Source organism: Scardinius erythrophthalmus (assembly GCF_964197995.2).
Source record: "Scardinius erythrophthalmus genome assembly, chromosome: 22".
Classification (NCBI taxonomy): domain Eukaryota; kingdom Metazoa; phylum Chordata; class Actinopteri; order Cypriniformes; family Leuciscidae; genus Scardinius; species Scardinius erythrophthalmus.
Genome location: NC_138242.1, coordinates 29,930,171 through 29,955,267, shown reverse-complemented (window position 1 = coordinate 29,955,267; position 25,097 = coordinate 29,930,171). Strand labels below are relative to the sequence as shown.

Sequence of the window (25,097 nt, the reverse complement as noted above, 5' to 3'; positions counted from 1 at the left end):
AACATTTTACATTTTGCATTTATCTGACGCTTTTATCCAAAGCAACTTACAATTGCTATACATGTCAGAGGTCGCACACCTCTGGAGCAACTAGGGGTTAAGTGTCTTGCTCAGGGACACATTGGTGTCTCACAGTGGATTTGAACCCGGGTCTCTCACACCAAAGGCATGTGTCTTATCCACTGCGCCTTTTTTAAGGTCCAGCAGGTGAAAACAGTGTGTCTTATCAGTGCAACCAGTATAGTCAGGTTCCTAAACGAATAGTGAATTAAAAACACACTGTGCAACCGGTTATGCCAAAATGATTCCTGAATAAATGCGTCTTCTGAAACAGCACAAAGTAGTGTTAGCTAATCTAAAACTAAACTATAACTTTTGGTTATTTCAATAAATCTGAAATGAGAAACTTGAGCTTAAAAAATTTGCCTTGGTGATCATCACATCTCTGAGAACTAGTACTAGTGAAGCTCAACTAAACGTAAATGCCACTAATAAGAAAGAATTGCCAAACAGGCCTGATTTAGAATTGGAGAAAGTGAGAAGCAGGTGATTTATTATTGGAACTGTCTGGTTTCTTCATTTATTTGTCTATCTGATGAAAGCCAGTGGTTCTGTCTAACAGCTTTGTGTTTTAGGTGTTTTTTGAGTGCGAGACCTTATGGGTGAGAGACGGCGATTGATCTCAGCGTGATGAGGACAGGTGAGGATTTCTGCAGCCGTTCTCTACTTCACCGCATGAACACACGCAGTCAGGCTAATTTATCCTTTCATTTTTCAGTCCATGACCCACTTATGTTCAAGAGTGTGTGTGCGTGTCACAGTATGTTATTAGCTCAGAAAAAAGACTGCATACATGCATACATGTCTTGCATTATACATTTGAAACCACGTTTTCCTGCGTGGGTTTCAGTGGTTTCCGAGTGTAACAGATGACTTCTTCCCACAAAGCCACAGAAGATCCGGATGAAACCCAAGCCTCAGATGCGAGCCAGTTTGATCTAGCATCCGAGAGGCCGTGTGTGTGTATGTGTGTGGAGAGCGAGGCTGGAGGGAGGAGTGTTTGAGTGCATGACAGCGGGATGAGAGAGATCTCAGAAGAGAGATTGTTCCAGTGCTGGAGGTGATCCTGCGTGGACGCAACGCCTGGATGTGCGTTTATTGGCGTTTTTATGACTGTTTGCTCTGGTTGTGTCTCTCTGGACCCTTCTCTGACCACATCTCTGGAGCAAAGCGGCTCTTTTGTGCTGGAATGAGGAAGCTCAGGCTGGACATTGAGGTATGATTTCCCACTTGGATAGTGCATCCGTTATGATGCTTAGAGAGAGCAGATATAATAGTGTTTACAGGAAAAACTAATGCATGCATGATGCATGTGACTCCCGGGATGCTTAATAGAGGACTTTTGGGAAAGTGTTGCTTTGCGTACATACAGTTGTGCTGATGTGCTTTGGCAGAACTGTGAACTGCAGTAGGTGCATATGCAGCACTTTTGACTTCAGTGTGTGTTTTGCTCTAAATTGCGCTGATATTGAGTGGGTGATTATGTGTGTGTGTGTTCTCCTGGTGTGAGAGGCCTGCTGAGAGCAAAGGTAGGTCACTGTACGCAGAGAGCATAATTATGCACTCAAACACTTATCTAGGAAATCTGTGTAGCGAGAGAATCTGTGTGTGTTTAAACAGTGTGAACGCAATTAGCTGTTCGATTTATCTGTGGTTTAAACGAGCACACGGTGCATTGTGATCTTGAGCTGTGTATGAAGTGCATTCTTGCTGTGTACATGAATTATGTTCGTGCTTAAAAAAAAAAAAAAAAAAGCAGGGACTGTCAAGATCCAAAAAGCACCGATTAAGTAGTTCATGACCACTTTGCTATATTCCAAGTCATATGATAGGGTTGTGTGAGGAACAAACCCAAATGAAAGTGTTAATCAGTAATAATCTCTCTGGTCTGGTTCTGTCCCGTCAAGCATCATGACTTCAGAAGTCAAATGGAAGTTGTGCATAAGTTGTATGATATTGTAAAGACATTTTTATGCTACTATTTTTATGGTCAAAACCTGGTTATCTTTCATTTTGAAAGATCATCCTTCTTTGTCATGTGGTCATAAAACAGCACATCTGTCTGTCCGTCTATCTGTTGATTCTATCTATCTATCGTTCATTCGTTACTTCTATCTATCTATCTATCTATCTATCTATCTATCTATCTATCTATCTATCTATCTATCTGTCTGTCTGTCTGTCTGTCTGTCTGTCTGTCTGTCTGTCTGTCTGTCTGTCTGTCTGTCTGTCTGTCTGTCTGTCTGTCTGTCTATCTATCTATCTATCTATCTATCTATCTATCTATCTATCTATCTATCTATCTATCTGTCTGTCTGTCTGTCTGTCTGTCTGTCTGTCTGTCTGTCTGTCTGTCTGTCTATCTATCTGTCTTTATCGTTCTGTTGTTCTATCTATCGTTTGTTCGTTCCATCTATCTTTCTTTTGTTTGTTCTATCTATTGTTTGTTCATTCTATTGTTTGTTTGTTCGTTTGTTTTATCATTTGTTCGTTCTATTGTTTGTTCTAACTTTCGTTTGTTTGATCTTTCTATCGTTCGTACGTTCTGTTGATTTTTTTATCTTTCGTTTGTTCATTCTATCTATTGTTCATTCCATCTATCGTTCGTTCGTTCTGTCTATTGTTTGTTCGTTCTATCGTTTGTTAATTCGTTCTATCGTTTGCTTGTTCGTTCTATCTATAGTTCATTCGTTTGTTCTATCTATCATTGGTTTGTTCTATCTATTGTTCGTTTGTTGGTTCTATCTGTTGTTCGTTTGATTTATGTATCGTTCGTTAGTTCATTCATTCTATCTATCGTTCGTACTATAGTTTGTTCTATCTAGTTTCTCTTCATCTTTTTGATATTCTTGACCAGTGTTGCAGGGATTTTTTGTACTTTCTGTATGAGAGCGGCATCATCAGTCTGTGACGTTTGTGGTGTGGACAGATTGTTGTGTTTTGGTGGAGTTTCTCTTCGTTTGGTGTTTTTTTCTCTCCAGCTCTTACACCCGTTTTTTGCGTTCTGTCTCTCCTCGTCCCAGTTTTCTCTCGTACTCCTCCTCTCTTCTAGAGCGCTGACCTCCAGAATGTTGTTGAACGAGGTCACGGCTGTGGGTTTCCTCCTCGTTTGCTTCTGCTCATTATTTGGGCTGTTCACATGTGATTTCCTGTGTTAACATTACTCTGGGTTATCTTGCACCAGTTTAACACCGTTCAGACATTAATATGGGTTAGTAATTAATTGCCAGTTTTGAGATTTTACACTGTAGTTTCATAATCCCTGATTTAATATTATTATTATTATTTTATTGTATAGGATGTTTAAACATTGAACAATTAATATATAACAAGCATGCAATAGTAGTTTTAAATCAAATTATAAATTCATGTACATTTTAGCATGCAATCCACTGTAGTTATCTTTAGTTTTCTATGTGTAAACCGTTGTATTACAAAACGGTTATTTTTAACTGTTTTATGTTGCTGAAACTAAACAGTGCATGCATATTTTATGTAATAAGCAATTATTCAGTAAGCATTAATGGTTTATGATTGGATGTGTGTTACTTGAATACTCTTCACCATCTGATTCACACGTATTAGTGTGGTTTTTGTAGGACAACATGGTGTGTTAATTTTAGCAACAATGGTCTCTTTACTGCCTTTCTGTTCAGGTTGATAAATACTGTAACATGCACCTGTATTTTTCTGATATACATTCTCGCATCTGGATTGTTTTGACAAATTTAAAGTCTGACTTTGGCTAGCGGCAGGATGTGGTTTATTTCCACTGAATAACTAAGCATAAGATGATGGTTGAAAACAATTCTGCAATGTCACACAGCTCTGTAAAGGGCTGTTTCTAAATGTGACGTGGTTTATATTAACAGACAGAGGTTTGCTTTAACTTTTAATAAGTTATCAGACTTGTGATTAAATATATGCATTTAAATGAAAATGGAATAAGTGGAAATATAAACTCCTTCTGTTTAACTCAAAGGTCTTTATTTGCTATGTAATTTAGGATGTTAGTATTCAAAAGTTTGAGGTCAGTAAGATTTTTTTAACAGAAGAAATTAATACTTTTATTCAGCAAGGATGCATTAAATTGATCAAAAGTGGCAGTTCAGACATTTATAATATTACAATAAATTTGTACCTATAAGAAATGCTGTTCTTTTGAACTTTCTATTCAGTCAAGAATCCTGAAAACAAATGTATCACGGTTTCCCCAAAGATATGAGGCAGCACAACTGTTTTCAACATTGATAATAATAAAGAAATGTTTCTCGAGCATCAAATCATCATATTAGAATGATTCCTCAAGGATCATGTGACACTGAAGACTGGAGTAATGATGCTGAAAATTCAGCTTTGATCACTGGAATAAATTACATTTTACTATAGAAAACAGTTTAAAAAAAATTGAAATAACAATATTACTGTCTTTACTGTAGATCTGGTAACTACAGTCTTGGTTAGCAGAAGAGACTTCTTTCCAACTTTTGAATGGAAGTCTATATTATTAGGCCGTGGCCTGTATTTGAATGTATTGGCTTAAACCTTTGAGCAATTCACTGTTATTCACAACAAATCTCTTATGATCTTCAGGCCTCCCACGTAACACTTCTATCACCTGCAAACAAGTGTACAGAGGAGGGAACGCCTCTCATTTCACTCATGAACACCAGCAGGTTTATTATAGAAACAGGAAGTGGTTTTGTGGTTTTGGCACAGTCTCGCTCTTAAGTGCAGAAAAAAACATTTTTAATTGTCCATTATCTGCGCTGTCATTCTTTTCTAATGGAGCGATGGCCGGTGAGAGACACAAAGAGCGTGAGCGAGAGGAAGGGACCAATGCCGGACCTGGTTGCTCCACTTCTTTTTAACGGGTTATAAAAGTGGGACAGCCTGTTCCATGGCAGTTCTCCAATTAAAGTTTCTGGGGACCAATTCACTGGAAATATATCTATATTCACCCTGTCCTACATAGGAGGGGGTGGTGCGCTATGTATGTGAGAGAATGAAGTACAATACGATAGGAGGTGTGCGTAAAAGGGTTTCTTCTCGCAGAAACTGAGCGAGCTGAATGGACACTCGGACATGATGGATTATGTGCAGAAATGCGAGTGGAAAAGCCATGTAGTTGCTGTGTTTAGTTATTTATGTGACCCAATACTGGTTTTATTGGACTACTAGCTAAATTGCATTTGTTTCTCTGTGATATAGTACTGTTTAACAGGCCTTGTCTCATGTCCGGCGTCCTGAAAGACTGGTTTCTGCAGTCTTTTTGCTGTTTTCATGACCTGGTCTCGTATCACCGCTCTTCCCACTTTGTCCTTGGGCTGCTGGTTTCTGTGTGGCGCCTGCATTACTCTCTCTGAATCGTCTCTAGAGAGTGAAATGAGGCCAGTGCTCTATTTTTCCCCACCTGCCCCAGTCAACTGCCAATTATACAGCAGAGAGCTAATCAGGCGAGGTAGAAACACTTCTCTGCATTCTCATTGGTCCTGTTTTATTAGCTGGTTAATATGAGGGGAGTCATGCATGGATGCATGTGTAATTCTTAAGGCACGTTCACACCACGGACGATAACTGTAACGTTAACTGTAAAAATGTAGTTCTATAAAATCTTTCTAAATGTAAAAGAGTCCAAAGCACAACTATAACGACAACAGCACAGAGGAACTATATCGTTGGAATCACTATTCACTATCACTATCACAGTATTAATCAGAATCTGTTTTGCTTTAAAGGGCTTGAGCATTTAAAGCGACAGATGATATAAACTGCAGCGCATGCTTAGAATAATCATAATAATAAAGTGTCCCAAACTTTTGAACGGCAATGTACATACATACATACATACATGCATATATCCGTACATCCATCCATCCATCCATAGATACATATATACATACATCCATACCTCTATACATCCATACATGCATAGATCCATCCATCCATACATGCATGCATACATACATACATGCACATACATATACATATACATGTACATATACATATACATGCATGCATACATCCATCCATCCATCCATACATAGATACATGTATACATACATCCATACATACATCCATCCATACATGCATACATACATACATACATACATCCCCAGACTCAATGGAAGCCTGTTTTAGAAACTCAACTTGATATTTCCATCCATGTATTTTTACACATGGATTAAGCAATTGATTTGGAGGGTTTGTGAACGAGACCATCTGTGTCTCATTGGCTTGATTCATCCTTGAATTGGCACCCGTGTAACCAGTCAAGTTTCCTAATAGCCTGTTTTAAACAGTCGATATGATATTAGTCTCAATGTCAGACGCCACAGTCTCTTGCTGACCGTCTGATGTATATTGCTTATAAAAGATGGGGGGGCAACTTTCTTGATCAATCTGATTTTTTTTTTTTTACATCACTGGGTAGTGGGTTGATTCAATGGATGCTTTTGAGGATGAATTATCACTGGATTTGCCATAGTTTACCAAGGTTAGTGGCATCAAATCTTTGAAAGATGTTCAGAGTATTGCTTATTTTGTGGTGTTTTTTTGTATAACCGTTCACAGAAACTGCCAAGGCATAATTTACAGTTTCATTTCACAACAGTCTATTATTGTGGTGATCTATTTCAGATTAATCACACATAAAAGCAATCTCTTTTACTAATTCATGCATTTTCTGGCTTTTCAAAGGATGAAGCATGTGGTGTGTTTATCATCTTTGATTACAGAGATATATTTACGTAGCCAGAAACAATAAATTATATAAAGATTAATTAAACAGTCCAAAACCAAATTATTAAAACCCCAAATACAGTAATAATTAAGGCATTGGTAAAATGCTCATTGCAAATTGCGGGGTCAAAACATTGGGCTGATTTATAAATAGTATTCCAATAGTAATGAGAGCTACTGCAGGGGAATGTGCTCTTGATGAACCACAAACAGGTTCATTAAAGTAAATGACCATCTAAAGCTGTGAACGGGTGAATCAGTCACCATGAGCCGTCAGTAATGAGGTGATGGAGATCTCTGGAGGTTTACAGGACAGTTTCTTAATGTGGACGTCACTGACGTCATTTCTATCTACAGTATTTACTGTACAGATGACAGGCATTGAGGGAGAGGTGGAGATGTTTTGCATCTGTGGAGTTATGTTCTTTAAGTGTGTAAAATAAAGCAGAGACAAATTATGCTGACTGAAAGCTTCAGAGTCAGTGACCCTCTCTTGTGTGCAATTAAACAACAATATAATCAGCAGAAATGCAGCGGGCGGATGCTTCACAGTTACAGGACAAAGACCCGAATCACACGCTGAATGCAACCAATGTAATCTGCAAGTCAAATCAATTTATTTGTACAGCACATTTGTTTCTGCATGACAGACCATATTACACATTTTTACAAACAATTGCAACACTCAAAAAATAAAAGCTGGTTAAATATATATATATTTTTACATTTAACCTATTTTATATAATTATAATACCACTCAAAGTTTTCCTTTAAATGCTGTTTATTCCTGATGACTAAAATAATTTATTACATATAAATGAGATACCTATTCAGTGATGTAGTATTAAAGCACTTAAGTGTGCTCATTACTCACTTCATTATAAATATGCGTTTCTAACTATTTTTCTTTCCCATGTATCTTCTTTCAAAAGCGAACCACAATTATTCCTGTAGAGCAAAGGAGCTATGCATTGATTTTATTTTGATTATGTCTTTTCAGGCTCACAAATAGATGGTGAAGAGTTACAGTAACAAGCTAAGAACAATAACATCCTCTTGGATGCCACCAGCACATAGAGATTCACAGAGAACAACTAAATCATACTGTAATTTAGCCCGAATTCAACTTTCAGTCTTTCGCAAATTGAATCCAGTCTGTTAGCCCTGGAGAGACAGCTGGAGTTTGTTATTTTTAGAAGTAAAATGTAGAAAAAGTCCCACACAGTGTCTTATCTTGCAGATCTTTATTAAATAAAAGGTTTCTAAAGATTTTTTTACTAAAACAAGCTGTTATTTGCAGGCTTTACAGCGGTGTTGTTTCCAGGGAGTTGCTACAGTAAGGTGTTCAGAGTGGTTGTTAGTGCATTGCTAAGGAGTTCTATGTGGTTTATTACTGGTCTAAGTTAAAAGATATTCTGGTTTCTTGGTGGGGCTTTATATTGACTCCATATATCAATCTGGAATTTATTTTAAAGGGTAACTCTCGCCAAAATGCAACCTAGGGTCTTTTTGTTAATCTACCCGAGGCAAACTTTCGTTTAAAAGCCTAATTAGAATGGAAATGCCACTTTTAAGTTTGACCGTATTTTCGTTTTCGGTCAAATTGCCTGTTGAATGGGAGAGCTTGGGCCACTTCTATAATAGCATCAAAAATCGCTATTTTTAAAACACTAAGAAGGCTCGACACAACATGAAACTTTGCTTGAAGTATCACCAGGGGCTCTACACATGAACTCCAGCATTGAGAACATTGTTTGTGTACACAGAGTTTACTAAAAGAAAGATTTTGAACAACTCACTGTAGCTGTGTCCACCGGCATTTCGACAGTCAAAAATAGTCGATCTCCGAAGGCAACGTAACAGGGAGGAGAGTAAAGACGGAAAGCTCCTAAAACTTAGTTCCATATAAATTCACAGATAATTTGTTGTTTTGTCGTAAGTGAAAATCAATATTGACCTTGTATTTGAAAAAGGATCCTCATATAAGAAGCAATACTAAAATTCAGAGTCAGTTCATTCGCATTTGGAGATCGACTATTTTTGACTGTCAAAATGCCGGCAGACAGAAACAACAACAGCTACAGTGAGTTGTTCAAAATCTTTCTTTTAGTAAACTCTGTGTACACAAAAACAATGTTCTCAATGCTCGAGTTCATGTGGAGCCCCTGGTGATACTCAGAGCAAACTTTCATGTTGTGTCGAGCCTTCTTAGTGTTTTAACAATAGCAATTTTTGATGCTATCACTGTAGTGCCCCAAGCACCCCCATTCAAAAGGTAATTTGACCGAAAACGAAAATACGGTCAAATTTAAAAGTGGCGTTTCCATTCTAATTATGCTTTTAAACGAAAGTTCGCCTTGGGTAGATTAACAAAAAAAACCCTAGGTTGCATTTTGGCGAGAGTTACCCTTTAACATCAATGCATCACCCCTCTAAGGATTATTCTGTCTTTCTTTTTTCCTCTTCAGTCTGTCTAACATTAAGGTGGACGCCGATAAGCACCATGACCCAACAGCATAACATCAACGCTGCTTGCTGACACGGTGCAGCAAAGGATGCTGGGAAACACCAAGCGTTTTTTTGGCAGTGCCGAGGACAAAGAGGGTGAGGATGAGGAGGATGAGGAGGAGAGATTGAAGAGAGCAAAACAAAATGGGATGATCGATATGGGAGAAAAGGAACACCAGATCCGGGGCGGTCGCAAGGGGGACGGATCCAAACCGGCAGCCGTTGTGATTGGATGGCAGAGAGGAGAGAGACAACCGAGGGCTGGCAATCCAGTCCAAAGAGGAATCCCACATTTACCCAGTCAGCCGACGCTTTATCATCAGACAACCAATCAGCCGCTGTATCACCCGGTCTTGACCAATCAGCAGGCCCGGCGGCGTATGATGGAGCGGAGCATGACCACAGTCTCGCCCATAGAAGACTCGCACCTCCCTGTGATCGTTTTCCGCATCGGCATACCGGATATCAAACAAACGGTCTGTGCGTTTCTGCTCACACACATTCAGACATACTCACAAACTGCACTAGAGAGTGGCCGATAATCATCTCGACTACTTTTCTACCTAATTGTTTTCATTTTGTATACCGAGATTCACGCCTACTGATAATAATAATTATTTATAATTAATATTTTATTTTATAGTTGTGTAATGATTTTTCAGTTATTTTCAGACTATTTTTGTTGTTTATAATATATTTTTTTATAATAATAGAAATTGTTATTGTTGTCAAATAAAGTGAATTCAAATCATTTTAAATTGATTCAATTAATAACAATAATATATTTTTTATAGTTCTATATGGTTTTTCAGTTGTTATTATCAGTTTCTGAAAGCTTCAAAGAAACACACACACACACATGCACAAACAAACTAACTGTACAACAGTAAATGTTCCTAATAAATTTCTGAAAGCTTCAAAGAAACACACACGCACACACTTTAATATACTCTGGATCTATTGTGTCTCCCTAGGTTATCGTGGGAGGGATCGAGACATTAAGAGAAAATTAAAAAAATAATTTAATTCAGGGGGATAAAAGGGGGAACATGGGAATCCTTAATGAAAGAATATTTAGTGTGTTGTATATTAGTGTGTGTGTGTGTGTGTGTGAATCTATTCTGGGACATTTTAAATAAACACACACACACTGAGCTCGAGTTTCCTCATGATTTGTGTGGGAGCTCTGACCTGATTTAATGTCAAAATCGCTCTCATCTAAACTCATCTAAACCTCTGACTCAATTAGCAGCTCACTTAACATGCTCAATCGCGGCACATTAACAATCCCCAGATAAAGCAGCATGCTCACACACTCTTCATCGTGCTGAAGTTTTGCTGTTGGATTTTAATATGCAGGATGTTTTATTGTTTGTAGTATGTCAGTTTTAAAGCTTTTGAAATGGCTTGTAAAAGTGATTGTTCGAATGCAAACAACACAGAGGCTCTTCTGTGCCGCTTCAAATTCATATTCAACAGGTAACAGTATTTTAAGCTTACAAAATGTTTAATCTGACATGTTTTTGTGCACCACAGTTTTAGAATTATTGCAGCTTTGTAAAAATAAACAAAAATCGTGTTTACAGTAATGCATTTCATTATTATGTTCATTATACAGTAATGGAAGTGTTATTTTTAGTACTAATGATATACCATCATAGTTTTTGAATTAGATTTTATTTTTATATTTTCTGTTTCTTCAATTTCAGGTAAAGTTTTAGTAATTTTGTTGGGTTTTTTTTTTATAAGACCAAAACACTGAAAGTTCCTTTTGTTCTATAAAGGATTATTCATATTTTCAGGGGCTTAAGTGGCCCTTAACATGCTCAAAAACTCTTGAAACTATGCACACACATTGTTGCATACATGTAAATTTAAATAAAAGTCTTCAAATATACAGGTTGCACACTCTACATTTAAACTCTTAGATGTCCATTGTAAGTGCATTACTGTAAACACGACTTCTGTATGAGGTATGAGTCAAAATGAAGGTCTGTGTTGAACGACAGCACGTCACAGATGCCGTCGATAAATCTGAAGTCGTTTCGAACCTTAAATTCAGGTCAATCTGTTGTTCTTCCTCTCTCTCTCAAACCTGTTTTCTCTTTCGCCGTCTGTAGAAGTGTTTGCGGTTTGATCCCGACACGAGCGTTTGGAGTGCGAAGCAGCAGATTATTTGTTCTCTCAGCGAGTCGTTGTGGGACGCTTACAATTACGGCCTCTTCCAGCCAGCTGGAGACGGACGAGATGCCAAGTTCCTGGAGGAGGAGCGCTTGCTTCGAGAGTTTTCCCAGTCCCTGGAGAAGGGAGTGCCCTACCTGGAGGTGCTGTAGCGAATAATAGATCACAGGCTCACAAACACTAGACAACATCACCCAGAATGCTCCGGAACCTCATAACCTTCTGTGCAGACATACCTTAAAGTCTTGGCTACAAAAAAGCTTGAACATTTCAATCGTTTTTGGCTCATGCCGAGCTTATAGGGGCAAGCTGTCACAATAGGAACCTGCTGTTTTATTGACAATAGAGAAAAATACCTGGTAACACTTTACAATAAGGTTCCATTTGTTAACATTAACTAACAGTACTTAAACAAAAGCAGGTTAATTTAAACATTTACTAATAAATTATTAAACATTTCAAAAGTTGTATATGTTAATATTATTTCACGGACTTGAGCTAACACAAACTAAAAATGAGTAATGTATTTTAATAAATGTAAAGAAAGATTAATACTGTAACTGTATTGCTCATTTATAGGTAATATTAGTGCATGAACTTATATCAACTAATGGGACCTTATTGTAAAGTGTTTCCGAATACCTTTTTAAAAAAAATATATGAATTGTTAAAAAAGATACTTATTTGTGTTTAAAATGCATTACATGTTTTTTTTAGTGGCATTTTAGGACATTTTAGACATTTAAACAGTTACAGTATTAAATAAAATTCATGAAACAGCAAAAATGGACTAAACTATCAAACCATTGTTACATTCATTGTATAGTTGACTTATTTTCTTAATGGCTTATACTTTAAGATTTGAATGGTTTATTCTTTGTTAATCAGTCTTCTTAATATGTATTAGTAAGAAATTTGAGTTTATCTGTTTTTATTTGTATTTAATTTTTGCAGTTTTATTTATTTTTTATATTTTATAGATATTTTTATTTTATGTTGTGTTATTTTTTATTTAATTAAATTTTTTTATTTTGTTTTATTTTATTTTATTTTATTTTTCAAGTCTCCAAAATTGGAGCATTTTTTTGATGTGCACAGTTTGGTCCGTCCATCTACATTAATGACTCATTTAGTGGTTAATGACTCATTCAGTTCTTGTTTCTCAGAACATGTAAACTGAACAAGCTTTAACCAGTTTCTCTCTATTCCCCTCTCTTCCTGGTGTCTTAAACTCACAGTTCAGATATAAGACACGAGTCTACAAACAGACGAACCTGGATGAGAAACAACTAGCGAAGTTGCACACCAAGGTGAATACAGGGCAAAAATATTAATATCCACCAAAAACAGATCTTGTATATTACAGCAAGCAAAAATGAAATATCCAGTAGAGACGGGTGTGTTGACAGACTAAAGTAAGGAAGTGAAGTGTCTGACTGTGTGTGTCTCCCTCTACAGGCCAATCTAAAGAAGTTCCTGGATTATGTTCACGGTGGAGCTGTGGAGAAATTGAGTAAAGCTCTGGAGAAAGGACTGGATCCGAACTACCATGACACTGAAAGCGGAGGTGAGACACACAAAACTTAAACTACTTTACGTGAAGGGTCACATGAATCCTTTGAGAGTGTCCAAATAGTACTTTTGATAATATGCCAAGACAATCCCTTAAAGGGATAGTTCACCCAAAAATGAAAATGTTATCATTACTTACTGACAAGTTGTTAGTCAAGATAGTCAAGTTGTTCCAGACTAATTGATGAGAGAATTTTAATTTTTGGGTGAACTATCCCTTTAAATGCAGCTTGCAGAAAAGTGATTTTGAAGTGCTTTGATTATATAAACTCATGAGTATGAAATTTCATGAGGAAAAAAGTGCAATCATATTATTTGGGCAATCCTTTAAGTTACATTTGTTTTGTTCTTTTGGCCTAGATTGCATATATTATGTAGTACATTGGTTCTCAATCCCGGTCCTGGCGTATCGGTGTTCCCTTGTTCCCTATGCCGTTAGCAGATCCCTTTGAACTGAACATGTACGCTCCTTGCAGATTGAAATCTCACTTATGATGGCAGAATACTCACTTTGCAGGGCACTTACGGTCGAATTGAGCAAATCTCTGAACTGATAAGAGATGCATGCAAAATGTGCAGAGCGGGAGGTTACGAGGAACGGAATTGAGAACCACTGATTGTACTAGATGTATATTGCATGGAGAATATGTTTAAACCTTTGACATTTTCAGTTCTGATGAGCGTCATTGTGTTGCCAACATTGCCCTGTCAGAATCGTCTCAAAGCTCATTATGTTCCTCTGAGTCTATTCTCATCATCTGTTGTGTTTTTTCATTGAGAGTATGCTTTTTATTTGATCTGACGTTCAGCGCACTAATTGCACTGATGCTAAGAATAAGCAAGAGTTGAGTATGTCGCTCACAGGCAGGATGATGTCACAGTAATCCTGCAGCTCATTGGTCACTTCTAACCGAGATAATCCTTTCATGTTTGCCATTTTAGCATTTAGTATGTTGCCTGTTATTCTTAAATAAAGCTGTTCTTCTGTAGCTGTAATGTCCGTGTCTGTTTCCATCTGTCTCTCAGAGACGCCTCTGACTCTGGCGGTTCAGGGGTGTCTGAGCGCGGAAGGGATTCGTGTTCTGGTGCTGAACGGAGCTCATGTGGATTTCAGATCCAGAGACGGACTCACACCCCTCCACAAAGCAGTCAGAGCACACAACCAATCCACACTGATGGTACAAACACATGCAGTTCATTCACAGCACGACTGAACAAAATGCTTTTAAATATTTTGAGGTGCAAAGTAGTTTTTTCTCTCTTATAGTGTGTCTCTATTATGCTATTTTAAAGGGTCCTAATTTAGTTTTTGGAGTCTCCTACAACAGGTTTACATGCAACCAAGGTCAAAAAACACTTTAATTTTCTCATAATATATATTTCAGCATTACCTGTTTTCCCAGTGTCTCTGAATGGGTTTGATAAAGGTTTTGGTCTCTCTAAACCCCTCCTTTCTGAGAGCTGCTCTGCTCTGATTGGTCAGACGGCCCAGTCTGTTGTGATTGGTCTACTCTGCTCTGATTGGTCAGATGGCTTAGTCTGTTGTGATTGATCTACTCTGCTCTGATTGGTCAGACGGCCCAGTCTGTTTTAATTGGTCTACTCGGCTCTGATTGGTCAGATGGTTCAGTCTGTTGTGATTGGTCTACTCTGCTCTCATTGGTCAGATGGCCCAGTCTGTTGTGATTGGTCTACTCTGCTCTGATTGGTCAGATGGCTCAGTCTGTTGTGATTGGTCTACTCTGCTCTCATTGGTCAGATGGCCCAGTCTGTTGTGATTGGTCTACTCTGCTCTGATTGGTCAGATGGCTCAGTCTGTTGTGATTGGTCTACTCTGCTCTCATTGGTCAGATGGCTCAGTCTGTTGTGATTGGTCTACTCGGCTCTGATTGGTCAGATGGCTCAGTCTGTTATGATTGGTTAACTCTGCTCTTATTGGTCAGACGGCCCAGTCTGTTGTGATTGGTCTACTCTGCTCTTATTGGTCAGACGGCCCAGTCTGTTGTGATTGGTCTACTCTGCTCTGATTGGTCAGATGGCTCAGTCTGTTGTGATTGGTCAACTCTGCTCTTATTGGTCAGATGGCCCAGTCTGTTGTGATTGGTCTATTCTGCTCTGATTGGTCAGATGGCTCAGTCTATTGTGATTGGTCGAACTTTTACAGCCTGTGTCGGAAACCTAACACCCATTTCCATATCTGAATTTCAGCTTCCTCAGCACTTGATACACAGCGATACGAACAGTAATGATGGCGTCGGTTTTTCACACCTTTTGGAAGTGCATCAAAGTTGATTTGCTTTCATAGCGCAGAAAACAGCATCTTCTCAAATATGACGATAACACGAACCAAACTCTTCTAGTCTCAGCTACAAAAAGTAGATGTTGTTCGCGGGCAGTTAATGAAGACCAAAGGCTGGCATTATGCAAATTTGTTTCAATCCTTCGTAGGTTCGAGCAGGAAGTGAGACTGGAATTACTGACGACTCGTTTCAGGCTGTTCAGAATCAGTTCTTTCTTTCGGGAGACAATAACTCCATTTATCTTTGAAACTTTGCAGACCTTTTACATTCACAAACAGCTCTATTATACACTACTACATCACATGTAACATCTGAAAAAGCATATTAGGGGCACTTTAAAATGAGTTGTACACCTAAAAGGCTAGTCATGAAAATGAAAAAAATGGTCATTTGAAAAGGTTCCTTTGTCTTGAGATCGTGATCATGATTTGCAGAGGAAATTTATGGTGACAAATACAACATATTGATTTGTGAATCTTTAATGGGGTTTGTTTGTAAATCTTAATATGCATAGCTCTTCATGTCTATCCCATGTTTCAGGCTCTGCTGTCTTTGGGTGCTTCTCCGGATTATCGAGACCGCTGTGGTCTGACGCCGCTGTACCACTCAGTGCTGACAGGGGGCGACACGTCCTGTTGTGAAACTCTGCTGTACTATAGAGCACAACTGGGAGTCAGAGATGAGAACGGCTGGGACGAGTCACACCAGGTTTGTGTCACTAGTTTACAGTTTTAGGGAATAATGCATATCTGAGATTATGGACTCTTTGTTTATATGTGTGCATGCATGTGTCCATTTTGGTGGGTTTTTGTTTATAATCACACATCATTCTCTCTTTTTTTGGTTCTCTTTTCATTTCTCTATATGACTGCTAAATTTCCTCTTTAAACCAATCAGCATCCCTGCATTTCTCATTCCAAGGCCAGACTGTGGGCCTGTTGCACATCTTTGATGGCCCACATTAAATTATAATAGAAAAATGACTAGAAATAGCCTTAAGCATATGGAAAAATATGGAATTTTTAAATGTTTGAATTTTTTAAAATTCAAATAGTGCTTAAATAACAACATTTGAACTCTTTCCTGTCAGTCTCTCATGCTCGTTGCTTTTGTGATTTTAAACACCTGCACATGCTTGAGTGTCTCATCCTGGTCATCACTGAGTGTCTGTATTCGTAAGCAGCTAGACTCTGTGTATCCTCTGTTGAAGATGTTTTTCCACAATCATCAGGTGTCAAAGGATGGGATTCCTCAACCTTTATCCTTATAACTTTATTACACACCAAAATGTCAAAATGATAAACTAAATGGGTTGTAAACTAAAAATGAGGATAGAGTAAAGTGCAACTAAACGTATGAAATTAATTAGGCTTGTTAGTTTTTAAAATATACGAGAATAGCGAGTGGCCGTTGATACTGTTTCCAATTCAATGACCTTAGCCAATCATAACAGTGAATGTTTAATGACAAGCCTTAAAGGAGCCGCACCTTAAAAACAGATCATTTCAAACAGAGGGTCAAAATAAAGGTTGAAAATAATCATTTTTCCCCATATATATATTTGCAAAAATTATAAAAAAAATTAAATAAACTAAAAAAAACCTTTATTAATTAACCTTAAGGAACACACACACACACACACACACACACACGCACACACACACACACACACACACACACATATATATTTATATAGATATATATAGATATATAAAAAAAAAATTAAAACATTAAAAACATATTTATTAGAATATATAAATAACACTAAAACAACACTGCTGCTGAATGCAGCGTTAAACTATCAAAATTCAACATTGTTGTATCAGGGCTGTACATGTTGTCTTATGTAAAATCCTGTGAGAACTTCTGGTTTAGCAGATGTTTTTATCTTCCATTGGTTCTTCAAACATCTTCCAGTACTTAGTTCAGTTCATGTCTCCCTTGAGCAACCTGGAGTTAAGTGCTTTGCTTCAAGGCACAACAGTGAAAGTTCATTGCTAGAAACCAATCCAGTATATCAACCCTGAGATATAACCACTACATCACCAATGTCATGAGACTCACAGACGTTTCTGTGCAATGTGCACCTGAAACTACACGAATCCCTTCCACCCAATCACAGCTGAGCATATAAAAGCCTAGTCTAGGTGCTTTTGAATCAACTGTCAGACGCCGTCCATAGTCTTCCCCTGTCTCTCTCTCTCTCTGTCTCTCTCCGTAGATCAGACATGAAGAGACGTTTGGAGAGGTTGAAGTTCACAGGTACCCATCTCTCATCTCTCATTTCATTCATCGTCTTCTAATGTCTGTCTTTGCTTGATATTAAACAAAAGGTTCTCTTTTTAATTCTCTCCTCTTTTCTGAACCTCTTTGTGCACAAATATATGAATACGATTTCTTTTCCCCAATTCACAACCACCTATCATGGTGTAAGTGACCCAAACACCATGATATGATGGTACGACTCCCACAACACCTCTGAGCTTCTGGCCCATACGCAGAACGTTTAGGAGGAATTTAATGAATTTCAAACAAACAACATGGGAGTTTTAATGACCAGTACTAAATCTCTAGAGAGCAGGGCAGGATTATTACCCTGGAAATCCAGAGTTCTCACAAGAGCACAAGTTGAATTTGCTCAGCGAGTTTACTCTGGCATTGAGTAATGATGCTCATTAAACATGCCCTTGTATCCGAGCTGCACCAATCACATCGAGTTATCTGATATAGGCGGGCCAGAGGAGAGATGACGACAGCGCTGTGATGTCAAAGTCATTAGTAAACATTGCAAGATGGCTATGGATGAACACCAGTTGTTTGAAACGGCTTTGGCCGCTACAATGAATGAGTTAGACTTGGCTTTTTATCTAAAACAGGAACAGAAGACGCCGCTCGAATCGTTCCTTTGCAAGAAGGGCGTTTTTGCTGTTTTGCCGACCGGATACGGCAAGAGTCTAATCTCCCAGTTAGCTCCGCTGGTAGCTAAGCGTATGGGGTTTATTGTGATTGGTCGTAGTGTTATCCAATTGCGTGCAGTGAGATTTTCAAACGCATGCTTGGTGCCGCCCCTCGAGCTGGCCGATTTTCATTAGTCGATGCCAGACCCTTAATCTTTCAGATTTGGGTCCGGATTTCCAGGCTACAGGATTATTGTAGTAAACTAAAACCATAAAACCAAAAAATGTGTTACTTGAAATAAAATACAACATTTATAGTTTTTATTTAGTTTAACTTAAAAAAATAATGATAATGGAAAATATAAAATTAAAAACGAATTCAAGGTCCCGTCCAAACTCCTGCTTCCACAGACTCACAGCTGTCAACCATGACGTTACACCCAGTTTTAATAGCAAATAAAACCAAACTTATTGAAAGAACAAACCATTGAATGTGTATGTCTGCTTGATAAGAAGTACCTAAGTAAAATTGGATTTTTTTAGTTTGGCTTACGTCCTATTTGATTACATGGAGAGGGGCGGGGTTTATGACATATACTGAGGCCAGCCACCGAAGTGCTTTGGCTTCTCTTTTCAGGACGTGTGTGGCACACTTGATTCAGATTTGTAGATCTTATTTTACAAATTATGCTCAAGGAGGAACTGCCACGTCTGTTATCTGGCCAAGATTTGTCTCTCGCTCTAACATACATTGTCGTGCAAGATTCAGTCGGACCCCAAAGCACGTACTTGCATTGGCCGAAAGAAGTTGTTTTGTGTATTGTATGCACATTATGATGATATTAGATATCAATTATTGACATTTATATTATTCAGGATGCATCACATTAACATAAGTAATAATATAAAAATGTTGAAAAACAGTATAATAATATATATTTTAAGTTCAGCAATATTAATTTCAATAATAACCTTCACAAAAGGAAGGCATCCAGCCCTGTTTCTTGTGATGTCCAAGCTTCTAATCTAGCAGTGACTGTAATACTATCCTGTCTTTACTGTCCTCTTTAGGTTGTTCCTTTAGTTTTTCCCTGTTCTTCGGACTTTTCCCCCAATAAGTCTGATGTCGTCTTATTTCTTTTACCTCTGTGTTTTGTTCACTCAACTGTAGGCGTGCCAGCATGGATTTGCCCAACACTTAGAACACCTTCTGTTCTATGGTGCAGACACCACTTCCCAGAATGCATCAGGAAACACTGCCCTCCACATATGTGCCCTTTACAACAAGGTAATCAAGGTTTTATTTCACTATTTCAATAAACAAAATGTTTTAGTAGTTGTTGTTAATATTTTGAGTTTAGTTTCGTGTTATTTTTATCTACTGTTATAATTTTTATTAATATTTAGAATTGGCTTTAATTTTTATATTTCCAGTTTATTTTATTTTTATTTTTAGTAATTTATTTAGGTGCTTATCTATTTTACAATATACAATTTAGGTTTAATTAGATTTTTTTATTTCAGTTTTAGTTTTAGTTCTAGATCAAGTTAACCTTATTTCAGTTGCCAATGCAACATTGCTAATTCTGAATTTTATTTTATTTTATTTTATTTCAGCTTTATTACAATTAACAAAATGTTTCAATGGTTTAAGTTTACACTAATTAGTCTAATGACTAATGATTGACATCATCTCCTCTCAGGAGAGTTGCGTTCGGGTCCTTCTTTACCGAGGAGCCAGTAAAGAGATGAAGAACAAACATGGTCAAACCCCCTTCCAGGTAACTGTGTGCTATCAGTTCTAATCACATGACTTATTATAAATGCATATGGGATGTTTCACCGCTGTACTGAAAATTTAAAGGCTAGTGAAACAAAAAGACATTCACATTAAGTGCACAGATAAAAAATTAACACACAGTAGCAAGTGTTTGTGCAAATGGTTGTCCTCAAATCCTCAAATTAAAGATTGCATTGTTGCAAAGTATATTGTAATGCTGTTTTTATAGGTTGCTGTGATGTCGGGCCATTTTGAACTTGGAGAAATCATCAAAAATCACAATGATGCAGATGTTGGTGAGTGTGCATCTTTATGACAGAAAGAAATGATAAGTATACCAAAGCTCTCTTCCAAAGTCTAGCCTATGTAGGCCGCTCTTTAAGACATCATCGGTGTGATTTTGTTGTCTAGTCTCATGTGTCCTTTACAGAGAAGCCAAAAGTACTGATGAACAGCAGTTTAATCTAATTAAAACAGACTATTTTACTCAATATTTGTGTTTTGTGCATTATTCTTATTCGAGTATTGCATCATTAGTTTTAGTGATTTTTCATACAAGTTTTCTTTGATTGTTAAATAAAATAACATAAATATTAGAGGAAAACCTTAAACTTGAACAAAAAAGAGAAATGCTGCTTTGGCAACGAACTGAAATAAGTTGAAGTTTAAAAACTAAAATTGCTAAAACTAAAAATGAAAAATTAATTAAGGCTAAATAGAAATATGCAAAAATACAAAGGCACATAACAACATTACTACAATTTAAAACGAAAATATACTATATAATACTAAAATAACACTGTCAGGAACAGTGTCGTGTTTCCGTTGTACTTAGTTTCTGCCTGTGAACTCTTTCCAAATTGCTTGCTTTTGAAGTTCCTTAGAGGGTAGATGCCTAAGTAGACAGTAGACATCAAGGCAGCTCACTGAGTTTTGGAACAGAGCCCATCTCTATGTAATCTCTTGTCCTTTAATCTTTTATTTTCTTTCCCATCAGTTCCATTTTTGGAAACTCCCAAATACGCTCCTCACTTTCTGGACGGTATGTTGAATCAGTCCATCACGGCTGGCCTTCAGCATCCTCACCCGCTGCTCCGCGCCAAGAGCGAGAACACGATGACAACGCTCATGGATCCCGTAGCGATGCCCACCGCTGCCGCCAGCATGCCACCTGCTCAGGTAGCCCTTAACCCCCTGCTGGCCATCAAGGGAACACACAAGCACAGACATCAGTCGCCAAATCATTCGTTTTCTCTCGTTTCAATCAGACTCAACGCCGGGCCTCTTTCGCTTTGAGGAGCTCCAGCAGTCCCCGTGGAGCCCGAACCCGGTCCCCGTCTCGTGGGAGGGAGGGAGGAGAGAAGGAGGAAAAGCAGGAAAAGCAGCAAAAGCAGCGAGGGAGGCAGGGGTGAGAATGGATACATAAAAAATATCTATGGTGGTCGTCTTTGGCCATTGCCGTGATGATTTTCAAAAGCAAATCCTGTAAAAATCCTGGGAAGAGTTTATTTTTGGCAGATTTGGCAGGTTCACTGGGCATAATTTTCATCCAACAACACTGAATAAAAGTACACTATATGCAACTAGAAACACACACACACACACACACACACACACACACACACACACACACACATACACACACACACACACACACACACACACACACACACACACACACACACACACACACACACACACACACACACACATACACACACACACACACACACACACACACACACACACACACACACACACATACACACACACACACACACACACACACACACACACACACACACACACACACACACATATATATAATTGAGTCTCAATAAATAGTTGAAACGAATCAGTGAATTTTTTGAGTTGTGAGTTTTAATTTACACTAACCATCTGAACGAAGAAATAAAATAAATAGACTAAAATGAATTAATAATAAAAATGAGAAAAAAATAAATACATAAAAATATATTTAAAATAAAAAAATTATAAAAAGTGAGTAGAATAATGATAATAATAATAATATAATGCATAAAATCTCACTATTATAGTTTTTATTGATATTTTGAATTAGCTTTCAATTTTGTTTAATTTTTAGTGATCTTGTTATGTACTTTTGTCTTTGTTTTTCAAAAATAAAGGTTTAGGTTTAATTGATTTATTTTTTTCAGTTCAGGTTTAGTTTTAGTTTTTATTTATTTATTTCCAGTTAGTAATTTTAGTGCTTCAGCTTAAACTTATTTCAGTTAATCGCCATGGCAACATTTATAATTTTAATTTAGGTTAAGTTTTTAATTTAACACACACACACACACACACACACACACACACACACACACACATATATATATATATATATATACAGGTATATATATATATATATATATATATATATATATATATATATATATATATATATATATATATTTATTTATTTATTCAGTTTTATTTCAAATAATGAATCAGATTTAGTAATGCTTGACATGAAGTTTGATTATTGTAGCTAAATTATGGAAAAGCTACTGTTTTGTGGAAAATACTGAAAAATGTAAACGCTAGTTGCAATGGCTAGTTACTTACCAATGCTGTGTAAAGCAAACAGCAAATCATGACAAACAGCACAAATCTTACGGTCTGGGAAAAGAGTTCAGTCTGTGCTGCAAAATCAATCATCAGACTCTCAGCAGGCGTTAAGCACACACAACAAGAGCGACTCCTGCTAGGATGAGCTGTTTTTTAAGCCAAGTTCAAACCGATGGAAATGAGAATCACCTTAGGGCATCATAAATTAATTAATGAATTTCCCAGGATGCCTCTGGGTTGTAATTACCTTTTTTTTTTTACCCCCTCGTTTGATTTCCATGGTAAACGTGTCTTTGGTGACTAAACAATCTCTGGCTGTCAGGAACTCTTCCGGGTCATATTTCAAACCAAAATCAAACCAATTATTAATTCAAAACAAATTAAGTCTTAAAAATAAGTTCAATTTGTTTTACATCGCGACATTGTTTTCATAATAATTTAGCTAATTTTACCGTAATACAGGGATTTCCAAAACAACTGAGAGTTTAATTTAATATTTAAATAATTTAATAAATTAAATAATTTAACAAAATATTTGCATGTTCATTTTTTATTTGACATTTTAATGATTTGATTAATTATTAGCTTTTTATCAACTGTAGCTTCTGTTATATTGCCTTTATTTATGCTGAGTTGTAATTTTTTTAATAAAACAAAACATGATAATGAGGACCTAAAAATAATCGCAATTAAGAATAATGGAAATTACAAAAAAAAAAAATTAAAAAGTAAAATGTCTCGATGCATTACAGTAATGAGAAAGGAAAATGGACTTAATTGTCATGACAATTTTTAATGGCCCTAAAAATAGCTTCTTTTTAAATTTTTCCCATGATATTTTAAGCAAAATGTCATTTCTTTTACTTTTGGGGTGAAATGTGATCAGCCATTTATATTCACCCATAGATTCAGAGTGTAGTTTATAGACATTTGAGACATTTGCTGTTCAGTTGTGCATAAACATCAAATTTCAAGTGTTAATTCATGTTTAGACCCTTACCTCTATCATTGTGGCTTTTTTTACATGCTAACTGTCAGCACTGATTTCTGTTGCTCTCTTATGTTACCATTACAGAAGCTCTGACTCACTGTTTTGCACTGTTAGGCTTCTGGCCAAAGCTCCGCTGCCATACTGAGTTAATTCTTACTCAGTGGGTTAGAAACAAACACTGTCTACTGTGTAAAAGAATCAATCATCTGGCTAAAACCTTCATTCTATGGAGTCTGTACAGTAGTGTACCTAGAATATATTCAGACTAGACTGGGATACTTTTGGTCATTCACTTACATTTGGTCTTGAAAATTTGGTTACATTCTAGAAATAATCATTTTGTATGGTGGTTTGGTCCCATGGTGTTCAATAATGGATGGTATCCAAATATTAAGGAGTTATGACAATCACATTCCTGCACAAAATCCTTGGAAACTTATCCTATAAAATAAAGCCAAGCCAACATTATAAATGGGCTCTAATGCACCCGCCTACACCATTTTCTATTACTTTGGATAAGATACAACTTTATGCCTGCATGTTATTGTGTTTTTGTATTCTTCTGTCTTTCCATTGTTATTTTAGTACTTTATGTATATAATATAGTATTAATATAGTATAGTTCTTAGTACTCATTCTTATGTGTTTTTGTCATTTTATCAGATTTTGTATTTCAGTTTTAGTCATTTTAAAGTCATTTTAGTTTAAGTTTGTATTTTTGTCTAGTCTTTTATATTTCTATATACAGTAGCTCTAATTTATATTTATTTTAGTTTTAGTATTTTACTACTTAAACTTATTACAGTTATTTGCTTAGGCAACTTTAAAAAAAATGTGTTCAAGTTTTCTAAATTTAAGTTTTTCATCATTTTATTTTATTTTATTTTATTTCAGCTGTATTTGAAATACCGAAAACAATTTAAGACTGTTAACGGTCAGTGTTTTGGTAGCAGGACACTTTTTATTGCCCTTTTATTGTTCCAAAACTTAGAAATCATCATAAATTAGGTATCATTCAAAAGCTAAAACACTCAAAATTCATCCCGTGAAAACTTTTGAAATTTGACGTTGCATTACATTGGACACAGTACTTTAAAACCTTTTAGCAGGCTCAATTTTTGTCATATCAACTTTTAATTTGACATATGGCTTTGACTTTCCAGCTCAGAGTCCAAATTATTTAGTAATATATATTAGCTCAGTTCATTTGCTTTAGAGTAAAGTTAAACTTCTATAACATTTTTACACTTTCATTATTTTAAGCTACTTTCACTTCTGCAATAATCTAAGTGTCTTTAAAAATAGACCGACCTCTGGTCTGTATTCCAAAGCATTTATGAACTACAGCCATTTAAGGTCAGATTTGTGTTCAAAAAGAGAGATGACTGTTAACAAGTTAATAGTTTTAGTGTTAGTGAACAGTGACGGAACTGTTATCCGTCTGTGTGTGTGTGTGTGTGTGTGTGCGTCGGTTGTAG

The 25,097-nt window shown here is 36.8% G+C and overlaps 1 protein-coding gene and 1 gene segment (V, D, J or C); both read left to right on the top strand.

Annotated features, from left to right (window-relative positions):
• The window catches only part of LOC308682903 (Ig kappa chain V region 4135-like), a 1,009,768-nt gene that overhangs the window by 851,749 nt on the left and 132,922 nt on the right, over positions 1-25,097 (top strand).
• Positions 930-25,097, top strand: part of LOC308682399 (SH3 and multiple ankyrin repeat domains protein 1) — a gene marked incomplete at its 5' end in the record, with an annotated part of 58,186 nt that continues 34,018 nt past the window's right edge. Inside the window, 12 exons of the mRNA XM_081352109.1 lie at positions 930-1,015; positions 9,317-9,785; positions 11,430-11,633; positions 12,729-12,800; positions 12,949-13,057; positions 14,089-14,240; positions 15,903-16,070; positions 19,431-19,547; positions 19,963-20,040; positions 20,269-20,335; positions 21,037-21,218; positions 21,308-21,447. Of these exons, the coding sequence (XP_081208235.1) occupies positions 930-1,015; positions 9,317-9,785; positions 11,430-11,633; positions 12,729-12,800; positions 12,949-13,057; positions 14,089-14,240; positions 15,903-16,070; positions 19,431-19,547; positions 19,963-20,040; positions 20,269-20,335; positions 21,037-21,218; positions 21,308-21,447 (1,844 nt within the window). The remainder of the gene's footprint in view (positions 1,016-9,316; positions 9,786-11,429; positions 11,634-12,728; positions 12,801-12,948; positions 13,058-14,088; positions 14,241-15,902; positions 16,071-19,430; positions 19,548-19,962; positions 20,041-20,268; positions 20,336-21,036; positions 21,219-21,307; positions 21,448-25,097) is intronic.